The following is a 21,439-nucleotide window of genomic DNA, read 5'->3' on the forward strand; positions in this document are numbered from 1 at the left end:
CTCCAATTTTATAAGCTTGAGGGGCAGGAAATTCCTAGTGACTATTATCCGTTCTTTCTTTTTTTAATAGAAAATATAGCTCATCAAAATTTGAGAAGCAATGAAGACAGAAAAAATAATAAACCTATTTCCCTATACTCAAAATAACAATGCTTTCCTATTTTTTAAAAAAGATTTCATTCATTTATTTTTAGAGAGAGGCAAAGGGAGGGCAAAAGAGAGGGAGAGAAACATCAATGTGTTAGAGAGCACGCCCCAAGCTGGGCGACCTGGCTCGCAGCCCAGGCATGAACCGTGACTGGGAATTGAACCGGCAACCTTTCAGCTTGCATGCCAGCACTCAACCCACCGAGCCACACCAGCCAGAGATAATGCTTTACTCTTATAAAGCCCTTCTCATGAACTTGCACACATAATTCCACTAACATAGATATGCCAGCACTTTCAAATCAAGATATTTTGCTGTTTATAAAAGAAATGACTTTTGAGCCATACTATTTCTGAATTTAGACAGTTAATGCCACATATCCATTTTTTTAAAAAGAGCTTCATCTGTATTCTAAAATTCAAAATAAAATTTTCTCTGTATTCTTTAAATGCTCAAATGATCCTGAACTCAAGTGACTCCCAAATCCTACCAAAACCAATTATACTAATAACAGCATAAACTATATTTTAGTTTTTGACTATATCTTTTTTGTAAAATGCTACTTTAAACTCCCACAGGACCATTCTCTCTTGTTCTTATCCTCCTCCTTCTCACTTCAATTGTGGATATCACTTACAAATCAGTTCCTTATTCCTTGTCTTATTTTATATTTAACTCCCGTAGTCCCAAGGATTCATGTACCACCTACATGAATTTGTATCTGTCCAAACCTAACTTTAACTTATTGGGGCACATGTATTTAGCAATCACGCTTAAACTCCTTGTCCCTCCCCAAAATTCCCAAAATAGATGCTTCATCAATTAACATCTATCCTAAGAATGCCAGATTCATCACTCCTTCCTTTACTTTCATATTTAATACAAAATTCAATAGAGTCATCCCTTACAAAGTTCCTGGTATTGTCCTTTCCATTTCCTCAGCCACCAGCCTCTCTAGGTCATTATCACCCACATGTATTATTTCAATAGCTTCTTAACTGATCGTCCTACCCTACTTCCAACCTCTCCACACTTTATCCAACAAACACAAAGAGCTGCCAGAATTCACCACTTCAATTTGCCCACTCAGAAACCCACAGCGCTTCCCCACTGTTTCAAATCCAAACTCCTCAGCCAAATGTTCTAAGTAGTTACAGTATAGAGGCAGTTTTTAAAAATCATCTACATGAACAGATTTTCTTTTTTCTTTAACTTCTTAACAAACATAGCTGCCATTAGCCCCTCACCTACCTCTGGCTTTCAAAAATCATTCTAAAATCCCAAAAAATAGTATAATGCAAGGGTTAAGAGTATGAGTTCTGCAATTGGATTTGAATGCAGCCTCCACCACTTATAAACTAAGGCACATTACTCAAGTCATTTAATACTTCATCTATTTAACAGGGACACTAACCCTACCTTCTAAGGTTGTTATGAAAATTAATAATACCTTTAAAGTACAGGCTGATGCCCAACACATGGCAGAATGATCAATAAATGTTAGCCATTGTCGTTATTATTACATGGCTACCCTGATACAGGCAAGTCAGTTGGACTATGCACTTGCCTTTACTATTCTTGTCTCTCTCAAGCACAAACTGTTAGAAATGGAATGTGTCTCAGAGAGGATTCAAATCTTGGCTCAATCCTCCCCTTGGATTATTCAACTTGGTGTCTAGTACTAAACTAAAACAAGTGCACATATGGCACACAGAAAATAGTCCTTAATAAATATTTGTTGGGTAAATGTTAAATGCTAAAGAAATGTATAGATAAAATGTATTTTTGTCTCCTATCATCTTTAAAATATTAACAAGTCATATGTATCTAAAATAAAACTGTTTCTAAACAATGCCCTGTATAGTTTGAAGTATTCAAGACAGGAATAAAAAAGAAATCTAATGTGTTATTTGGTAACTTTCCTCAAAATGATTCAATTAACTATATACATTGTATCTCTTGCTGCTTATACCTTACTGAAGGTAGCTATGTTTTCTCTGTTATCTATTATTAATTCTTGGGACAACGCTTATAGGTTAGGGCTAAGTGCGCAGTTACGAATTCCACACATTTTCAATATAAAAATAGAAAAAACATTATCAAAGTAATACGTAAAAAGATAATAAGATTCAGAAGCTATCAAAAAGCTAGCAGTGTTCTAGCTCTCTCCTTGTACTTTAATCCCTCCTTCCCCAGAAAGCAAATCCATACAGAACCATAGACTTTTTTTCCCCCATGGGATTTTTAAAGCTAGAAGGACCTCAGTTTCCATTCCCTTAAGTTCTATTGAGTCCTACATGAGAAGATGAAGCCCAGAAAGTCCAGATAATTAGCCTGCATGTACAACAACCAGAGAGAGGCAGGACTTGGAATTGAACCCAGTGTTCCTGACACTTAGGTCAATGCTCTTTTCATTACATCATGCATCATTTCAACTGACTTCTTCCATGCCTACTTAATCTAGAAAACAAAATTAACTATATCATATGAACTCCTCACAAAACAATTGAATATAATCACATGATGTAAATACTAGGAAATTTTGGGCTTATTTTCAAGAACTTGGGTGAGGAATAAGGGTTTCAAACCATAAATAGAGCATTTCTATTACAATTATATTTGTTCTGGAAATCATACTTCCCAAAAATCATCTCTGCAGCCTCCTCCCCCAAAATAGGTTAAGCAATCCATGTCACAAATAAAAATGTCATCTATTCCAGGCTCATCAGCATATGTTAGAATCTGTTCCTAATATAGAATCATAGACTTTTAGAGTTGGAAGGAACCTTAAAGATCACCTCTCATTTTACAGAGAAAACTAATACCCAACAGGGACCTGTCCAAGGTCAAAATTTCTGTACAAGAACCCAGGTCCTAAATAGAAAGTTCTCAAAGAAAATTTCAGGGAAAAACACAATATTTAGTGGAACACCCTAGCTTGTCTCCCTTCACATCTACTTCTTAAGTACAACTTGTATGGGGAACTTTTGAAATTTAAGAAAAGAAAGCAAAACAAAGAACTAAGCCAACTTTTTTTTTTTTTTAAGTTTACAGCCAAATCACTGATCCTTAAAACTTATCACAAGTTAAGGTGGAGCCTGGCAAGAATCTCAGACAGTAACATTTTGTAAAGACAAAAGCGTACAGATTATAAAAGTAAAGGGAGAAAAGACTCATACAAATTGACAAGCTATATTTTTATCTTTGTAAAAACAATTAGAGAATCGCTTATAAGTAGGAAAACTTTAAAAACACACAATTTTCAAGAAAGAAAGAATTTTAATCACCATACTTATAATTACACAAGAATTTCAATACATTTTGAAATTTTATTTTGGTCACAGGGAAGCTGAAAATTCTTCTTTTTAGTGTTCTTTTACATATCTTATGTTTTTTAAAAAAACAATAACTTGAAGAAAAATTTTATCAAACTTTAATAAACACAAAAACTTTTATTGAAGGCTTAAAATAAGAATTACAAGCTATTCTATCTAACTATGTTTTTAAGAATACATAAAAATGGCCTGAAAAGTACTAGACTTATACCTTTTTCCCACAGGAAAAAGCACAGTACGTAAGCCAATTTACCTGTAGAAATATGTTTCTTAACTCATGAGGATCACCTCGCTTGGTTGTATGCACCTGTAAGCAAAAAAAAAAAAAAAAAAAAAAGCCAGTTAATGCTTCACTAGACTCCACATAATCTCTTCAGATTAGAGTTCAGAGATGCTAACAATCAATGCTCTTATCTTTTATAAGGGCATTTAGTTTAAAACAAACCAAGAGCACTAATACTGATAAGAACTGTCAAACTGGAGATCTGCGACTACGGTGGAAAGACAAGTGTGAAGAGCCTAAAATAGAGAAAATTTACCAGGTAGATTTCATCTGGTTTGGAAAGGGGAGGCAGGAAGAATCCATTACTTTACTCCACATCCATTCGCAGCACAGTTAACAACCACCCACCTTCAAATCAAGAGGCCATCAAGAGTAGATCAACGAAAATGAGACACCCAAATTAATCGCATGGCCTAGCAGCCTTTCTTACCCATGGAAAGCAATCCAGAATATAATTATCTCCGGGCCCCTCTCTTTCTCCACCCAACCTAAAATATGAAAGTCTGCTTACGTTTCCAAATACTTTCGCTATCCTGCCACCTGCAGCGCAAATGCCAAGCAATGCCTCCGTCCCCACGGAAGCCCCATATTGCTCAATTACGCCCTCCCCCACTGCAAAACACAGATGCCTTAGGTACCCCGACTTTGCATTCCACTTCCACTCTCTTTGCGATGCCCTCCAACTCCGGGATCACAAACCCATGCACTTAGGGCAGGACACTGCTCTTCCTTCATCGACCCGTGGTCCTCACAAGCCCCTCCAACTCAAAATCTCTCCTCTCTCCCCTCCCCCAACCAGGCATCCTCTCCCTCCGGTCCAAACCCCGCACAGCTCTACCACCCGGGGGCTGGAGCCCTAGGACACGCTATCTAAGAACGAGGCAAAGAAGGAAATGGGAAGAGGTGAGGGGCTTCAGGCAGGGTCCCCAGAATGGCTCTTATGCAAAAAGGCAGCAGCAGAGAGTTGGAGTCACCTTGACCGCCATGCTGTGCTCGGAAGCCGGGGACGAGCGAGGGAGCGAGCAGGGCCCAGCTGTCAGGGCGCGCGCGCGCGCGCCGCCTCCCCGGCCGCGCCCGCCCTCCCGCTCGCCAGCGCTGCGCGCGTTCCTATGCAAATGAGTCGGGGGCGGAAGGCGTGGGGTGACGGCCGCTAGGGGTTCGGAAAAGCAAGCTGGCCTGGGCCCGGGAGGGCGTCGGGCCACCTGCCTTGCTGAGGAAGGGGATGCACCTCCCATAGGGAAGACTGGCATGCCAGCCAGGGGATTCCGAAGCGCCGCGTGGTTGCTGACAGCTGAGTTACCCCAGGAAAGCGCCAGGTTGCCTAAGGCCTCTTAGTGGGTGTGGCTTTGGGCACCGACTTCAGCCAAAGTCTTTTTACCCTGAGACTTAAAGGAACACTTGGGGCCTAGATGGAGCAAGATTTCAAAGGATCAAAGAACATATTCCATTAATAATAATAATGAATGAATTAATGACAACTAATGGCAAATAATAACAATAAAAAAGATTGGGAACCACTCATTCTGGGGAAAAGCTAAGTATAACTTGAGGAATATGCCCCTAAATTGGCATGGGATGAATATGTTTAATATATTGGTGCTTCGTGTACTATTATAAAGCTTTATTAGATTCAGTCCATATTCCCAATCACCCAAATCCTTTGTGCAATGAGGTGAGGCACAAACGCAAATGGAGGAAAAATCTTACTTGTCTTGGACTGGGCTGGCACTGAATCCTGGCCCACTTTGCCCCTACAGAAACATTCCCAGCCCTACCTAAGAAGTAGTAGCAGCTAGCCCTTGAACCAGAATAATGTCTCTAAAACTGAGTCTTGCCATTACGACTATATTGAGCCAAATACTCATTCAACATTTACTAGGCAGCCATTATACGCTAGACACAGTTCTGATTGTAATGACAACATAAAGTCCCTACCCTCTACAAGTTTACAGATGGTAAGTGCTTCTACACAATCCCAAACCTAAGTGTATTTTTTTGTTTGTTTGTATCTTTAAACCAAGCATGCTTCCTGTTTAAAATTTTAAACAAGTCTAACAACTCCAAGATTTATTTTCACCTCACTTAGCTCGGTAATCCCTCCCCAACTTCTTTTACATTTCCAATGTTGAATCTCATGGGAGGCTTCTCCTTTTTTCTCCTCTGACTAATCATATTTGTGTTAAGTATCGAAGTTAATAGAAATGAGGAAAGAGGAGTGGCAAGTGGCAATTGTTGATAAGGAATACTACATTACTAGTACTCCTAAAATGAGCTTTTCTGCTGCAGTTGATTCAACTGTCACCACTATTAATATCTTTCTTCAATCTGTTCAAAGTTCTTTAACAATGTATTTGGACATAAGGATGTACAAGTTCACATTTTGTTCTACATGTCTCATGACCCTGATACTCTGCTGTCTCTTATTTTGTGAAGTTTCTCTAACCAGGAATCTCCAGATATTTATTTTCTTACTTTGCAAGGGAAGGATGTCTGTTTAGTAGCCCAGAGTTCTTCAGTTTGAATAAAATATTTAAGTGAAAAAAGACATTTATTTATAATGAAGGGATTATATTCTGTTGGAACTCATTGTTATTGTATTTCTTAAAGTTACATGCCAATATAGTAATTTATAACTCTTTAAGTTTCAAATGATATTTTTAAACTAGAAGTAATTTTATTTTTAATATTTTATTTTATTTTATTGTTGTTCAGTTACGGTTGTTTCAGTTTTCCCCCATTGCTCTCCCCTGCCCCGCCCCCTCACACACCCCCAACCCATCCCCACTCCCACAGTCAATCCCCACCCTGTTGTCCATGGCCATGGGTCCTTGATACTTTTTCTTTGACTAGACCCTTCTCCTTATTTCCGCATCACCCTTCTCTTCCTTTCTCCATTATCCTCCTCCTACCTCCCCTCTGGTCATTGTCATTTTGTTCCTTATTTCCATGTCACTGGCTCTATTTTGTTTCTGTTTGTTTTATTCATTAGGTTCCACTTATAGGTTAGATCACATGATATTTGTCTTTTGCCACCTGGCTTATTTCACTAAGCATAATACTCTCCATTTCCATCCATGCTGTCACAAGGATAGGAGTTCCTTCTTTCTGCAGCCTAGAATTCCATTGTGTAGATATACCACAGTTTTTAAATCCACTCATCCACTGATGGGCACTGAGGCTGTTTCCAGCATTTAGCTATTCTAAATAACACTGCTATGAACATAGGGGTGCATAAGCTCTTTTGAATTGGTATTTCAGGATTCTTTGGGGATAATCCCAGCAGTGAAATTGCTGGATCAAAAGGCAGTTCCAATTTTAGTTTTTTAAGGAAATTCCATACTGTTTTCCACAGTGGCCATATCAGGCTGCACTTGTTGTTTGTTGATTTGTTAATGATGGCCATTCTGACTGGTATGAGTTGGTATCTCATTGTGGTTTTAATTTGCATCTCTCTGGTGGCTAGTGATGTTGAGCATTCTTTCATATGTCTATGGGCCCTCTGTATGTCCTCCGTGGAGAAGTGTTTGTTCAGGTCCTTTGCTAAACAGGAAATAATTTTAAAACTGTGGAACAAGTTGAAAACTTAATAATTAAGATAGTCTCTAAAGAATGACATTTCAGGAAGCAAAATTGGAAATTAAAGGGTAACAGAGTAACTGAAAATGTATTGTCATAAACAGTCACTTTTTAGAATTGGTTTCATAAAAGACTCAATGCGTGGCTTCACTGAGCTGGGGATTTAAATCTGCTCATGGAGTTGTTGCCCATGAAAATAATCTATTACCCCCAGATGCGAAACTGAAATATGAGCTTACTAGACAACCCACACAAACATGTCTTCAACTTCCAGGCAGCTTACATCATATTACTTCAAAGCCAGCCAGGCACTTTGTGGGTGAATATTAGAATTACACTAATGCCTAGTGCCCTAATAAACTAAAATGTAATTATTAAGACAAGAGGCAATTTCCAATGAGCCTGTCCTGCCACAACTCCTAGACCTCCTTCCATCTTTAATAACATACCATTTCTGTTTATATTCTAGCCTCTTTTGATTATCTTACTGACATGAGTACATTTATATTTCTGTTTCCATATCCTGCACAGCTTCTATAGATATCAGTCACCTTGCAAGAAGTAAACTGAGGTGGTGTACCAACACTTAATAGAGCATTAGGCTATCACTGACTAATTAAACCAGGAGCAGAGCTCTTCCTAGGTTACAGGTACACATGTTATCCCTATGATGAGAAATAAGCCAGATTTTATGCCCCCATCAAGATGAAGCTCAGTTAAACTATTTGAAATAAATAGCATGATCTGACCTTGGTAGACACACACACACACACACATTCACACACAAAGGATATTTGTTTGTATATTGGCTTTGGCCTACACCTAGAAGTATTAAATGGTTCTCTATATTTTACTGGAATATTGAAAAACTTTAAAATTTTATAAACTGTGCTTTTAACTCCTCCCTCACTAAGGGTCTGTATGGGGAAATGGAAGGCTCTAGGCTGGGGGAAAATATGAAGGGTTAAGTGTCCAAGTTTGAGCAAATTATGTTCTAGTTGGTAGACTGACCTGGAAATCAATGAATCATAAATCATTATTTCAAACCAAGCCACTAGTTAGATGCTATAAAAAAAAAATAGCATGTTTATAGCTTCTCTATACTGTAAAAGTATTATACTCCCTGTATGTCATTTTCTGTAATTGAAATAAATTCTCATCTTGGTGGAGAGAGAAGGTGGGGTATCAAAAATCTGATGAAATAGTTGTACTCTTGCAATTATGTCTTCCAAAATAGCTCTTCCTTACAACCTGACTCTAAGTCTTATAAATTATGCAATGAGGATGACAGTGACCTTATCTTTGGACCACAGTCTTCTTGATTCCCTGTGGAGGCACTAACAGCCAGTTTTCTTTTCAATGGATTTTGGAAGGAGTTCATGGAATGAGCTGCTCTAGATGGTTAAGGCTGTGAGTGCCCCATCACTATACTAATCATGTAAAAGCTAGTATTTAGTGGGAAACCTTATGATCAAATGGAGACTTGAACTATATAAACTTTAATGCTTCTTTTAACACTCAAATGTAATTATTTGGAATGAACCAAAAATATTTAATATACATGTACTGAGTGCCTTTTATGTATACTAAACTCACTGTTGCAGCTGTATGAAATATAAGAAAAATAAATAGCGTGAGTCCCAAAGTATGGGGAATATTTTACTGCAGCAACTGCTACAATTCATTTTTTTAATGAATAAAGCTAAAAGGATGATATCAAAACCTTTTGCATGTGCCAAAGGCCAAAGCAGCATTAGGCCTTGGGGTAAAAATAACTTTGTGGTTTGTCACATATTCCCATTCCAACCAAAAGTATATAACTGGGAGACCAAACATCCTGTGGAGTCCCTCAGCCACCTATAAATACCCTACCCCTGAGGATTTACTTGGATCTGGGCTTTGCCTCCCTTCTACTTAGAGGTCAATAAAGAAGGACACTTTGAATCTGATCCAAAGTAAAGAAATCATTTTCTTTACTTTTCTGAAACAGAATAAAGTTAGACGATTTATACTACCTGGCTTCAAGGTTTACTATAAAGCTAAAGAAATCAATACAACAGGTCCTCAAATAATGTTATTTTGCTGAACATCATTTGTTATAATGCTGATGAGAAAAAAAAATCAATCCTCCATCCAGGGCCACAGGTTCTCACTATGTCTGTGTGAGTTTTCTCCAAGGACTTTGGTTTCCTCCCACATCCCAAACAAGTGAACTAGTTGTCTAATTTGTCCCAGTCTGAGTGAGTGTGGGCGTAGGTGAGCACACCCTGTGATAGAAGGGCGAGTGCTCCAGGGTGAGTCCCTACATTGTGACCTGAGCTGCTACTGGGTTAAGCGCCCAGCCACCCACAACCCTGAACTGAGATAAGCAGGTTGGAAAAATAATTTTCTTACTTGTTTTTATTCATATTTCTTAAATGTATGTATAGCTCACATTTATTTCAATGTTTAATATGAGAAGTGTTTTGGATCTTTATTTAGAAGTTTGGTGATGTTTTCGTGATCAGAAATATGCTGTAAGACCTTAATTCTTATTTATATTATGATAAAACTGGTTTTGTTATACATTATTTTACTTAAAGTTGCAGTTTCTAAGAACCCATCAATAACGTTGAGTGAAGAGTTACTGTACAGTGTAGTACTGGCTGACATAAAGACTGATAAATAGATCAGCAGAACTAATGGAGAGCTGAGAAATAGATACAAAATTACAAAGTCATTTGATTTCTAGCAAAGATGGCAAATCAATTCAATGGGACAAGAAGTCTCTTCAACGAATGACACAGAATAAGTAAATATCCCTGTGGGAAAACAAATAAACTCCATCCTCTACCTTAAAACAACACTAAAATTAAATTGAGATGAATCATAGACTCAAGTGCAAAAGCTAAAATCATAAAGCTCTTAGTAGAACACATAAAAGAATATCTTTTTGATTCAGAGGTAAAGTTTCTTAGGACATAAAAAGCAATAACCTTAAATTAAGAGATCGATAAATTAGATTTCATTAAAATTACAAATTTCTACCTATCAAAAGACAGCATTAAGAAAATGAATAGGCAAGCCACAATCTGGAAGAAAAATTTGTAAAACATATATACGACAAATAACTGTTATCCAGGTCATAAAGAATTCCTAAAACTCATTAATAAATAAACAGCCTGGTTTAAAAATCAGCAAAAGACCTCAACAAACACTTCACAAAAGAAGGTATACAAACAGCCAATAAGAACATTAAAAAACTGTACATCATTAGTCATCAGGGAAATGGAAATTAAGTTACAAGATAGCACTACACACTCACTAGAATGGCTAAAATTAAAAAGGCTGAGGACACCAGATAGCTAACAAGGATGTGAAGCAACCAGAACTCCCATGCACTACAGTAGGAGTGTAAAATGGTATAATTGCTTTGGGAAAAGATCTCGTAGGTTCTTATAAAATTAAATATACACCTACACTATAACCTGGAAATATTACCTTTTGGTATTTACCCAAAAGAAATGAAAATATGCGTTGATAAAATGATGTGTACAAGAATGTTCACAGTCATTTTATTCATAAAAGCCAAAAACTGGAAATAGCCCAGCTGTCCATCAATAGGAAAATGGATAAACCAGCTATGGTATATTCACCAAGTGGAATACTATTCAGCAATTAAAAAAGAACAAACTATTGATCAACACAACAACGTGGATGAGTTTTAAAAGTATCATGCTAAGTGAAAGAAGCCTTACATGGAATCCTACAGTACAAAAGAGCATATATTGTATGATTCCATTTGTGTAAAGTTCTGGGGAAAAATACTAATCTGTGGTGAAAAATTAAAAAATTTAAAAAACATGGATGGTGATAGAGAGAAATTGACTAGAAAGAAGCATGAGGAAATTATCTAGAGAGATGATAACAGTCTATGTTTAGCTAGGTAGGGGTTTAGGTTACAGGTCTAAATGTACGGGTGCACATTCCCCAAAACTTAGGAAATGTGCACTAAAGGTTTATGTATTTTATTCTGTGTAAATTTTTCCTCAGAAGAAAAAAAATCTATGAATAAATGTTGAACTCTAGCTAATGGCATGAAGTATTTAGGAGGAAGTATTTAAATTTACTCTGAAGTGCATAAAAAATAAGAAAGATTGATGGATAAATAGATAATGTAACACCTAACTGGGGGATATTTGGGAATTCACTGTAAAAATTCTTTCAACTTTTTTATACATTTGAAATTTTTCATAATACAACATTGGGGAAAATTGTGCTGGGTCTTTGTGTCACTAAAGATTGTTATTTAGGTTAATTCTGTTGTTTGAGGGGAAATTGTAACAGAACTTGTTCCTTAAACACTGACAGGTTTGTGTGCATTGTTGAAGAGTAGGAAAAAGAAAGTGAAAAAGAAAGTGAAACTGCTTGACTAATAAAATATCTCTATTATGAGCAGGAAAATCTGAAAACCATATTGCAGTGAGAAAAAAATGTTTTCCTTAACATAGATTCAGACAGTATGTTTATGTGTATGTACATGTCTGTTCTAATAGTTACTACAGGAAAAGAAGAGGAAGGATGTAAAAGTATATTTGCTTAACATACTGCCAGAAACCCAGGAAGTTAGCAGACTGAGAATCTGTAGCATACCCTGGAACTCTTGCTGAATTTCACCAAGGGTGTAAATCTAGACTGAGAAATTCAAGACTTTGGTTGGAAATATTGTGCAATGGCCATCGTGTCCTTGGTTTGCCCTGTTGCAGGAAGGAAAAGTAATGGTAGGATGAAATCAACTACCATGAGTAGGGAATTTCCAAAAGGGGGGGAGGGTAGGTTTGTAGGAGGAGAGCTAACGAAAGCACTCAGTTACAAAGAGAGGGCCACAAACCTCAAGACACTGAAGCTAGGAACTAGATATTAGCATGAAAAAACTCTGAAAATTTATTATAAAGGAGTAATGTAACATTGATTAGTATCAAATTGTACTCATCAGAAAAATAATCAGTAAGTTAGGAAGTTCTAAAGAAACAATATGAAAATGCTAGACCTTGATGAGAGTTAGACCTCTAGCAGGTCTAGTGGGCAGAAGATGGAGGAAAAATAGGCAGAACTGTGAAACAATTGGCATTCTTATAATTGGAAGAAGTCGGAAGCTGGGAACACAGAAGGAACTTGATCAAGAACAGTTAAAGATCTCAAAGTTGTACTCTGCATATTTCACTCCCAGTAGCCCCGACAATAGGATATTACCGTAAAGGGAAACTATATGAAAATGAAATAAACAGAAATTAAGAGTTGAGTCATAAGAGGTCTGCTCCATGGCATAAGGACTTTATACCACAAAAGATGCCACAAAGGATACAAACAAACTTTTACATAAAAAAGAATCAACTGTAGCTTGTACTTTTAAGGAAGCTTCTGGGTAATGCTGACATGCTGCTTCTTCCCTGATTCTGGTCAAGCCAGCATAGGAAAAAGTCATGGAGTAACAGATATACATGGTCTTGCCTACACTGTCGCTCATTATCACTACTTGAAAAGAAGCCCAGAAACAATCATTGTTTGCTCGCCTGCTCTTCCATCACCCTGAATGGATAGGTTTACCTGGACAGGTCAGGATGGGGATGGGGAATAATATAGGGAGTCAGCAATTATACTTCCTTTAATCATCCCCAAACCTTCAATAAAGCACTACATATGAACAAGTTTTGCATTGGAAGTGTGGAAGAAAATTAAAGTAAAGCAACGGGATGTGTAGCCTTCCTCATATCACCTCTTTTCTGAGATCCATTTGGCAGTAGCAGCAACATTATTTCATCAAATACAGTAAGCTCAGAGTTCTGGGTGGCAACAGCAGCTATGTGAGTGTAACCCAAGGCATAACTGAGTGGTAAAGAGGGGCATGGATCACAGAGAAACAACAGCTCAGTAGCAGATGAGACAAATTCCCCATTTGCATAAACATACAAAATAAACTTAAAGGGATGGTATGTAGGGCATTTCATCATATAGCATTCTACAGTATATGGTTATAAAGTTCTAATCCATCTTTTAGACATAGTATAGCCTTATATGATATCTATAAGCAGGAAATATGAAGGGAACGTTATTATACCTCTCTGTAAATGTATGACAATGTATTGAGAAGATATAACTGAAATTACAATGCATATGCTTAATTGTGTGGTAGATTTATGCAATACAGGTTTAGAAAGAGAAAAAAAATAATTCCAACTGAATGATACACAGCAGGTTTTACAGAAACCTGTTGCTTCACTCAAAAATATACACTTCAGCCCTGGCTGCTGTGGCTCAGTAGATTGAGCATTGGCCTGCAAACCTAAGTGTTGCCGGTTCAATCCCCAGTCAGGGCACATGACTAGGTTGCACATCAGGTCCCCAGTTGGGGGCACGTGAGAGGCAACCACACAGTGATGTTGCTCTCCCTCTTTGTCCTTTCCCCTCTGTCTATAAATAAGTAAATAAATAAATAAATAAAATTGTAAAAAAAATAAAATACACACTTCCCCCGGGTGTGGACCCCATCTGGTGTCCTCCTCCATGTCCCCTGAGGTCACACTCACCTTGGAGGCCCCAATGCCCAAGCCAGCCAGCCAGTCAGCAGAGATCACCATCCCTGTCACCTCTGAGGCTTGTGCTCAGCTCAGGGGCCCAGAAGCTGGGAAGCCTGAGCAGTCTGGAGCCAAGTAATGGCTTAGACCTGCTTCAAAACCCCCGTTAGCAATCACGGACTATCCCTACCTGTCAGCTCGTTTCATATGTTTATGTTCTATTTTTCTCAAAGTTCACAGCAACTGCCTAAAAATAAAAAAGTGGTTGAATTCACCACTTCTCAGTGTTCCTTCCAAAGTATGTCTTATTACCCTATCCTTTCTCCTTCATCCACACTCTCAGTCCTAACTCTTATCTCAATGCCTGACATTAGCTATGTAGGTGCTAGTTAAATTTTCAATGATTATTCCTAGCTGATCGCTCTACCACTAGCCATTCATCCTCTTATATTTCCTAGGTGAAGACCAGTACCATTGCCTTAGTTTCTCAAGTCAGAAAGCTGGATATCAGACCACTCCTTACCCCTCACACCCAAATATCCACCCAGTACTGTGTTTTCCATCCCGCTTAGTGATTTTTAAATTTCCTCTTGATTAAAATAGCCTTCATTATGCCTCCTAATTGCTCTCCAAGCCTCCAGCTCTCCACTTTTTGCTTCCAATCATTGCCCTCAAATGCATTCTCCATAGTGCTGTCAAGTGTTCTACCTAAAATAGAAATTAAATGAAATTAAATTTTGTCACTTCCCTGTCCTTCATTGGCTTTCTATTAACCTTCAACACAAAATCCAAACTCCTCAGTATGGTGGAGAGTAGAAGCTTCCTGATCTGGTCCCTTCCTCTTAACTTACGTCTTACTATTAGTATACTTGTTCCTTTAACCCTGGCTGGTTTGGCTCAGTGGATTGAGCGTCGGCCTGCGAGCTAAGTGTCGCTGGTTCGATCTTCCAGTCAGGGCACATCAGAGAAGGAAAACTCTGACTCCAAAAAACCTCCGCTGCCTTGCGGCATACCTCTTCAGGGGAAAGGCTAAGGGAGTAAACCCCGACAGAAAATCCGGAGCCTGAGTCCCTAAGGCGGTTTGACGTTGTAGTCAACACCGGCAACTCCTGCGGCGCACCTGAAACCAAGCTGTATTGACTCCGTCTTTCCCTTGGACCCTTCAGCTGCGAAGAGAGGGGGGGGTCTGCTGCATGGGCAACAGCAGACCCTCCATATCACCCTGCCCAGGCTCTGTAGCTTCAGCTTCACTGGAGAGGACACTCCAGCGTCATCGCAAGATGTCGATTCAACACGGGAGGAGACAGATACCGTGTCACTCCCGAGTCGGACTGCACAGCCATTCTCGGCGGTGCAGATAGACTCTTAAGAAGCTACACCATCGTCTCTCGAGACGGACGGCTGCCGACGACTTGTTTCTTTAATCACAAGGATTTTTTCCCCATAATCACCAAGATTTTTGAACATTTATGCTATTTCCTTTGTTGAGAATGTTTTACTCCACATTTATTCCAATGTGCCTATCCTCTAAGGTACAGCTCAAGAATCTCCTACTCCAGAAAATAATCCTTAACCCTCTTTCCCCATCTGGGGTAGCCCTCCCTCACCCTGTGCATAGGATTTGTAATTAACTCTTTGTAATTGTATTGTAATTAACTCTTTGCTTATTGCCTCTTCCACTGGTGGCTTTCAAATTTTATTGACCCAGACCTATATAGTAAAAAGTATATTTTTATCACAACCCCAGTATACATTGAAATAAAAATTTCATTAAGCACTATTGAACTTTATTACATACAATACACTCTGGTATTTATTATTCTTTGCTATTCTATTTCTTTTTTTTTTCCTTCTAATTCTGGTTTAAGCATATTGAATTTGTTTCATGACCAATCGTTTAAAAATACTGCAACAGACTATGAACTCACATAGATTCTCAAGCATGGTAGATGCTCAGTATAAGTAATAAGGAAAAGATGAAACAAAAATCTCAGTACCCCTAGCAATTAGCACAGGACTAACCATGTAGCAATGGTTAATAAAAATGATTAAGAAAGAATAAATACACTTTAAGAGCAAATCATCTTCATGAATCACTTCCCCTCATCGTTTTCCTTTTTAAGAACATGAGTTTCTTACAAAACATTAAATTAAGATGAAAATATAGCCATGTAAGCACAGATACACTAACAGGCACAACTGGAGATGGAACTTTAAAAACTATTGCGTTTGAAGAGCATAATGAGTAGACGGGTACGATTGCTAAAGGCCAATTGTTAGATCTTCTGCAAAAGGCCTAATGTGGTAAAGTCACCAGGGTCCAGGATCTGGTTTTCTGTTCTATAGGTCAGAAATGATCTTGTAAAAGGCCTGAAGATCACTTAAGCTAACCGAATGCACAAGATACTGATGAAGAGTTACTAATATTTATCATTGAGTACTTAACAATGTATCAGGCAATATTCTAAGCACTTTATATGAATCTGTCCCCAAAACAACCTTGCAAAGCAGGGGTATCCCAGGTTATCTCCATTTCAAAGATGAGAAAAGGGAGACTGAGACATTAAGCAACTTTCCCAAAGTTATACAGCTAATGAGTGGTAATTAAAAGGTAAGTAAAAGGAGTGTAATAAAAATGTCAAAAATCTCTCAGAAAGTAGAATAATACACAAAGAAAGGAAGGAAAAATATTTAAATATAGAGAACTCATCCAGGGGCCCCATAATTAACTACAAGGTATTCATAGAAAATAGACATTTAAAATGATGAAGGAAAAAATTAACAAAGAAATAAATAAGAGAATTTTCCATATCCAAAAGATGAATTTTGATCTTCAAAGTGTCCTCTTCCTATCCAGAACAATGAATGAAAAAGATTCAATATAAAGGCACCTTATGAAATATCAGAACATTGGAGATAAAAAGAGAATATCCTGTAGCCAGAAAATAGAGATTCATGGACCAAGAGGAAGAGGCGAAAATGACCCCTTTCAAGAGTTCCTGAGACATTTTTTCCTCCCTTCCTCATAACCTTAGGCTCATGATTCTGAGGTCCTGTATCCAAAGGAGGAATGATTCCATCAGGAAACACCATCAAGATTCAGATGAATTAGAAACTGAGACTCTCCCCCTGGCTATTTGGGGCTTCTCAAGCTGTAGAATTAAAGGCAGAAAAGGATCACCATAGCCACGTGGTGATAAATCTCAATTATCAGGGGAAAATTAGGTTGCTGCTCTACAATGAGACAAAGATAATTATGTCTGAAACCTGACTGAGGCAACTCAATAAAGATAGCCAACTCAACAAAGGTTAGTTGATAGTGGACTCAGATCAACTGGAAATTAAGGTTTAGGCACTGCACTAGATAAAGAATTAGACCCAGTCAAGGTGCTTAGAGGGATCAGAGGACATGCAATGAAAGGCTGAAAAAGAAAGTTATGATGACCAAGTTAGGAGTCATGGTCACCCACAGAAAGGGGTTCAATAGCAGCTACACTTTATATTATTCTCACTCCCCACCCCAACCCCACCTTAGTTAAGATCATTGGCATTGGCTACCATTCTATTTTTTAATTTTTTAAAAAGATTTTATTTCTTTTTTTAGAGAAAGGGGAAGGGAAGGAGAACAAGAGGGAGAGAAACATGGATCAGTTGCCTCCTGCAAGCCCCCAACCTAGGACCTGGCCCACAACCCAGGCATGTGCCCTGACCAGGAATCACACTGGTGATCTTTTGGTTTGCAGCATGAGGCACAATCCATTGAGCCACACGAGTAGGGCGGCATTGGCTAACATTTTTAAATTTCATCATTCTGTGATGATATGGTAGCTAATAGGACTATAAGTATCCATTGTATTAGGGACATTGATTGCCACACAAAAGGTTGCCATACATGAATTTCTTAAAGGTTAAGTGACACCAGGAAGATATTGGAGCTTGAAGTGCTTTTGCAATGTTCTACCCAGAAGTGAAGCCTACTAATAAAGGAGACAAAGTAGAAAGGATCCAGAATCTCCCTGTCAGGGAATCAGTACAATGTGAAGGTCCCTTTCAGCCAAGAAATTAAGAATTAAAAGGCAGTGAGAGCATCAATGGCAGTCAATGTTGGTTTAAGAAGCAGAGATGACCAAAACAGATGGTAGTAAAATAACAAGATTCATTTCTCTTCTATTCTTCCTTTAGCCCCCAACACTAGAAGAGTGAGCATTGAAAAGGAAAGAGGAAAAAATATCCTAGAACAAGACACTCTCCCTGACCTAATCTTTAGGGGCTTGGAGAAGGAGAATGAATGAAAACTCGACTTCCTCATTTCAGATCCCTGTAGCTACAAGTCTGACCAGCAATGGAGGAGGGTTTCAAATGCTGCTGTTTTAGAAAAGCCAGGCTAGATTTTGAGTAAGTGAAAAGACCAGAAAACTATGAAATCTGCCCAGGAAGAGAGGGTATTCAACATAGTAGAGTGGAAGCAGTGACTAGAGGAAAATTAGACATTTTGTGTTTATACATCCACCAAGTTCAGATTCTTTAGTAACTTGGTTGCATAAAAGTAAGAGTAGTATGTAGTTTATGATATAATGTTAAGTGAATGAATCAGAACTTGACATTGTTATGTATGTGGCAAGTATAATTGTATGAGTGATCTGAATATATTAAACAAGCCTAGAGCAGATAACTGACTTTTATCTAAATCACAATTTTACATAGGGTCGGCAATATAGTATATCTAACTAAACCTACTTTTATACTTCTTTTTGCCATTTATTTCTTTTAAGAAATAAAAGTTTATTTAGTAAGATTGCTTTTCATAAATACATGTTAGATGATGAATATTTGGCCACCCTCTGTGGACTTATAAATTATGGGGATTTTTTTGTTTTGTTTTGGGGGGTAGTTTATGGTTCTTGTTTTTCAAAGATTAACACCATAGTGTTTGAAAAATGAAACTAAACATAATGTGATCTCTCAGTTCCTCCCTTTTCCATTAAAAATTGAGCATTATGTGTGACTTTTTCCATTACCTGCAATCATTCCAGTTTGCAGGGAGTCCATACATATAATTGTTAATAGCATGGATATTTCAGAGAACATGTCTTTGAATCCTCTAGTGAAGATTCCTTTAGGATCACCTGACGTGAGATCACCTACTCTACCCTATTCTATCTCTAAATTAAATTCTATAGCATCGTTGGTAATATTTTTATGAGGACTCTAATTTATAAAGTATTCCTCCTATATTGGAATATTTTGGTATACTGGAGCAGGGGTAAGACTCTCCTGCAATTATTTGTGGTATATTTATCTCATACTTAGGAATACCTTAACCCCTTCTTAATCCAAGCTTGGTAAGAGATAAAAAGTTTATGATTCTTTTTAAAAATTCTCTACCTTATAAGATCCCACTGAAAAATATACGTAACATAGATGGCATAAAAATAAAGTAAGGCTCACCAAAGAACGACATTTCAAATTACAGCTATTGTTCTAATCTGTCCCCATAATGATTTAGATAAGTATCTATTTACCTTTAATTAATTAATAAGGTGTCATAATGTACTAAACATATAACCACACAATTTTCATTTGTGCTTACATATGGGCTCATATACAAATAAATCTTCTAATAGTAAATAAAATTGTCATTTGGCATTTAAACATATTATCTAATTTATTTAACTGAACAGAAAGCACAGTAAAACCTAAGATGATTAAATCACACTGATACTATATGAGGAAACTGGACATTTGTCATCTCCCTACAGCAGTCCTTGTGTGCATTTTACTCAAAAGAATAATGTGAAGTTCAAAATCTGAGGGCTAAAGAACTTGGAAGTTCATTTGAAAAGAAAAAAATAGCAAAAGCTTTACCAAATGAATAAAAACAACAACAACAATTTAGCTCAGCAGGGCTTCTGTCTATCCAATGCAGATGTACAACCATAATTTTTTTAAAAACCAAATTTCTTCCTAGTCTTTTTTGTGATTCTAGCTTTATAAAACTTACATAAAAAACAAAATGTTACAATTATTTGTTAATATTTTAGAAACTCCCTAAAATGATTCTTACAACTTTTCAAAAGTGAAAGGTGTAATTTTTTCAAGTATTTGGTCTTAAATGAGAATATTACATGTATCCTTAATGTTAACCCAGTGTGTAGTAAATAGGTAATTCCATTTATAAAGGAATTATTCTTAAGGGCCAGAGGGCCTAAGAAGAGAGGGCACGGGCAAGCTTAAATACAAATGTATTTAAGGAGAGAAGGGAGCTCGAGAGCAGACGACAGACAAGGTCTGCCTGAGGAGCAGGCGAGCGAAGAGGCAAGACGCAGCCACCATCCTCACTGCCAGTCCACACCTGTGTGTTCCCTTACTCAGGAGTGCGCCAATGTCTGGTCCGACCCAAACCCTGTCCCCGGAAGAGGAGAACAACAACATTACCATCCAGGATAACGGGACCACCATTCCTTTTTGGAAGCACACAGCGCGCGGGGAGCGTTCCTACAGTTGGGAAATGGCGGTCAATATGTATTCTACCTCAAAAGCCGGAGAGACTATGAGCAGACATGACATCATTGCATGTGTTAATGACATAGTACCTTTAAACTACATAAAAGTGGAACAGCTTTGTTCAGGGGCGGCCTATTGCCAGTTCATGGACATGCTCTTTCTAGGCTGCATTAGTTTGAAAAAATAAGATTTCTAGAGAAGTTGGAGCATGAGTATATTCACAATTTTAAACTTCTTCAAGCATAATTTAAGTGAACGAATGCTGATAAGATAATTCCAGAGGAGAAGCCAGTGAAAGGGCGTTTCCAGGACAATCTGGATTTCATTCAGTTATTTAAGAAGTTCTATGACGCTAACTATGACGGGAAGGAGTATGATCCTGTAGAAGCACAGGGCAGGATGCAATCCCCACCCCCACCCCCCGCGAACAGATCTTCAACCTGCCAAAATAGTCTCACCTGCAAACTCCCGCACAGCAGGTGAAGCTAAATCAAGCCCAGCATCTAAACCAGGATCCACACCTTCTTGTCCCCCATCAGCCAAAAGGGCTTCATCCAGCTGTTCAGCATCCAAATCTGATAAAGATTTGAAAACACAGGTCATACAGCTTAATGAACAGCTACATTCGTTAAAATTTGCCCTTTAAGGCGTGGAGAAGGAAAGGGATTTCTACTTCGCAAAGTGGAGAGACATTGAGCTACTCCGCCAAGAGCAGGGGCGGGGAAAACAACGTCCTTGGGCAGTGACTAATGGAAGTTCTCTATGACTCATATGAGCTCCAGGGCCACCCGGAAGAGCCCGAGGCAGAGAAACAAGTGCAGGAGCAGCAGCCCCAGCAGCAAGAAGGGTGCTGACCCGTCTTGACAGCTCTTGACATTTCCATTTTGGAATTTGGAATTGGAACATGTGTGTCCTCAAGCTCAACAGAAACCAGTTGTTCTCAGTCTGCCGGCAACATCAATGCACTGTCGCTTACATACACCAGCCACTGCGTTCAGTCCCCATTTCCTTTGCCAAGACACAGAGCAGTCGGCCATTT

The 21,439-nt window shown here is 38.2% G+C and overlaps 1 protein-coding gene and 1 pseudogene across 2 annotated transcripts in view; one reads left to right on the plus strand and one right to left on the minus strand.

Annotated features, from left to right (window-relative positions):
* Positions 1 to 21,439, minus strand: part of SLC25A12 (solute carrier family 25 member 12) — a 174,111-nt gene that overhangs the window by 87,058 nt on the left and 65,614 nt on the right. Inside the window, exons 1-2 of one of the 2 annotated variants that reach the window (XM_090280742.1) lie at positions 4,741 to 4,820; positions 3,737 to 3,790 (exon numbers count right to left, since the gene is read on the minus strand). In XM_090280742.1, coding sequence (XP_090136868.1) covers positions 3,737 to 3,790; positions 4,741 to 4,752 — 66 coding nt within the window. In that variant the 5' untranslated portion in view covers positions 4,753 to 4,820. Of the gene's footprint in view, positions 1 to 3,736; positions 3,791 to 4,740; positions 4,821 to 21,439 lie in introns of those variants that run through there. The other variant, XM_090280745.1, reaches the window with a different exon arrangement.
* Positions 20,279 to 21,254, plus strand: LOC150022226 (microtubule-associated protein RP/EB family member 2 pseudogene; annotated as a pseudogene).

Source organism: Furipterus horrens, unplaced genomic scaffold, assembly GCF_987537825.1.
Source record: "Furipterus horrens unplaced genomic scaffold, mFurHor1.1.pri manual_scaffold_1, whole genome shotgun sequence".
NCBI classification, from domain to species: domain Eukaryota; kingdom Metazoa; phylum Chordata; class Mammalia; order Chiroptera; family Furipteridae; genus Furipterus; species Furipterus horrens.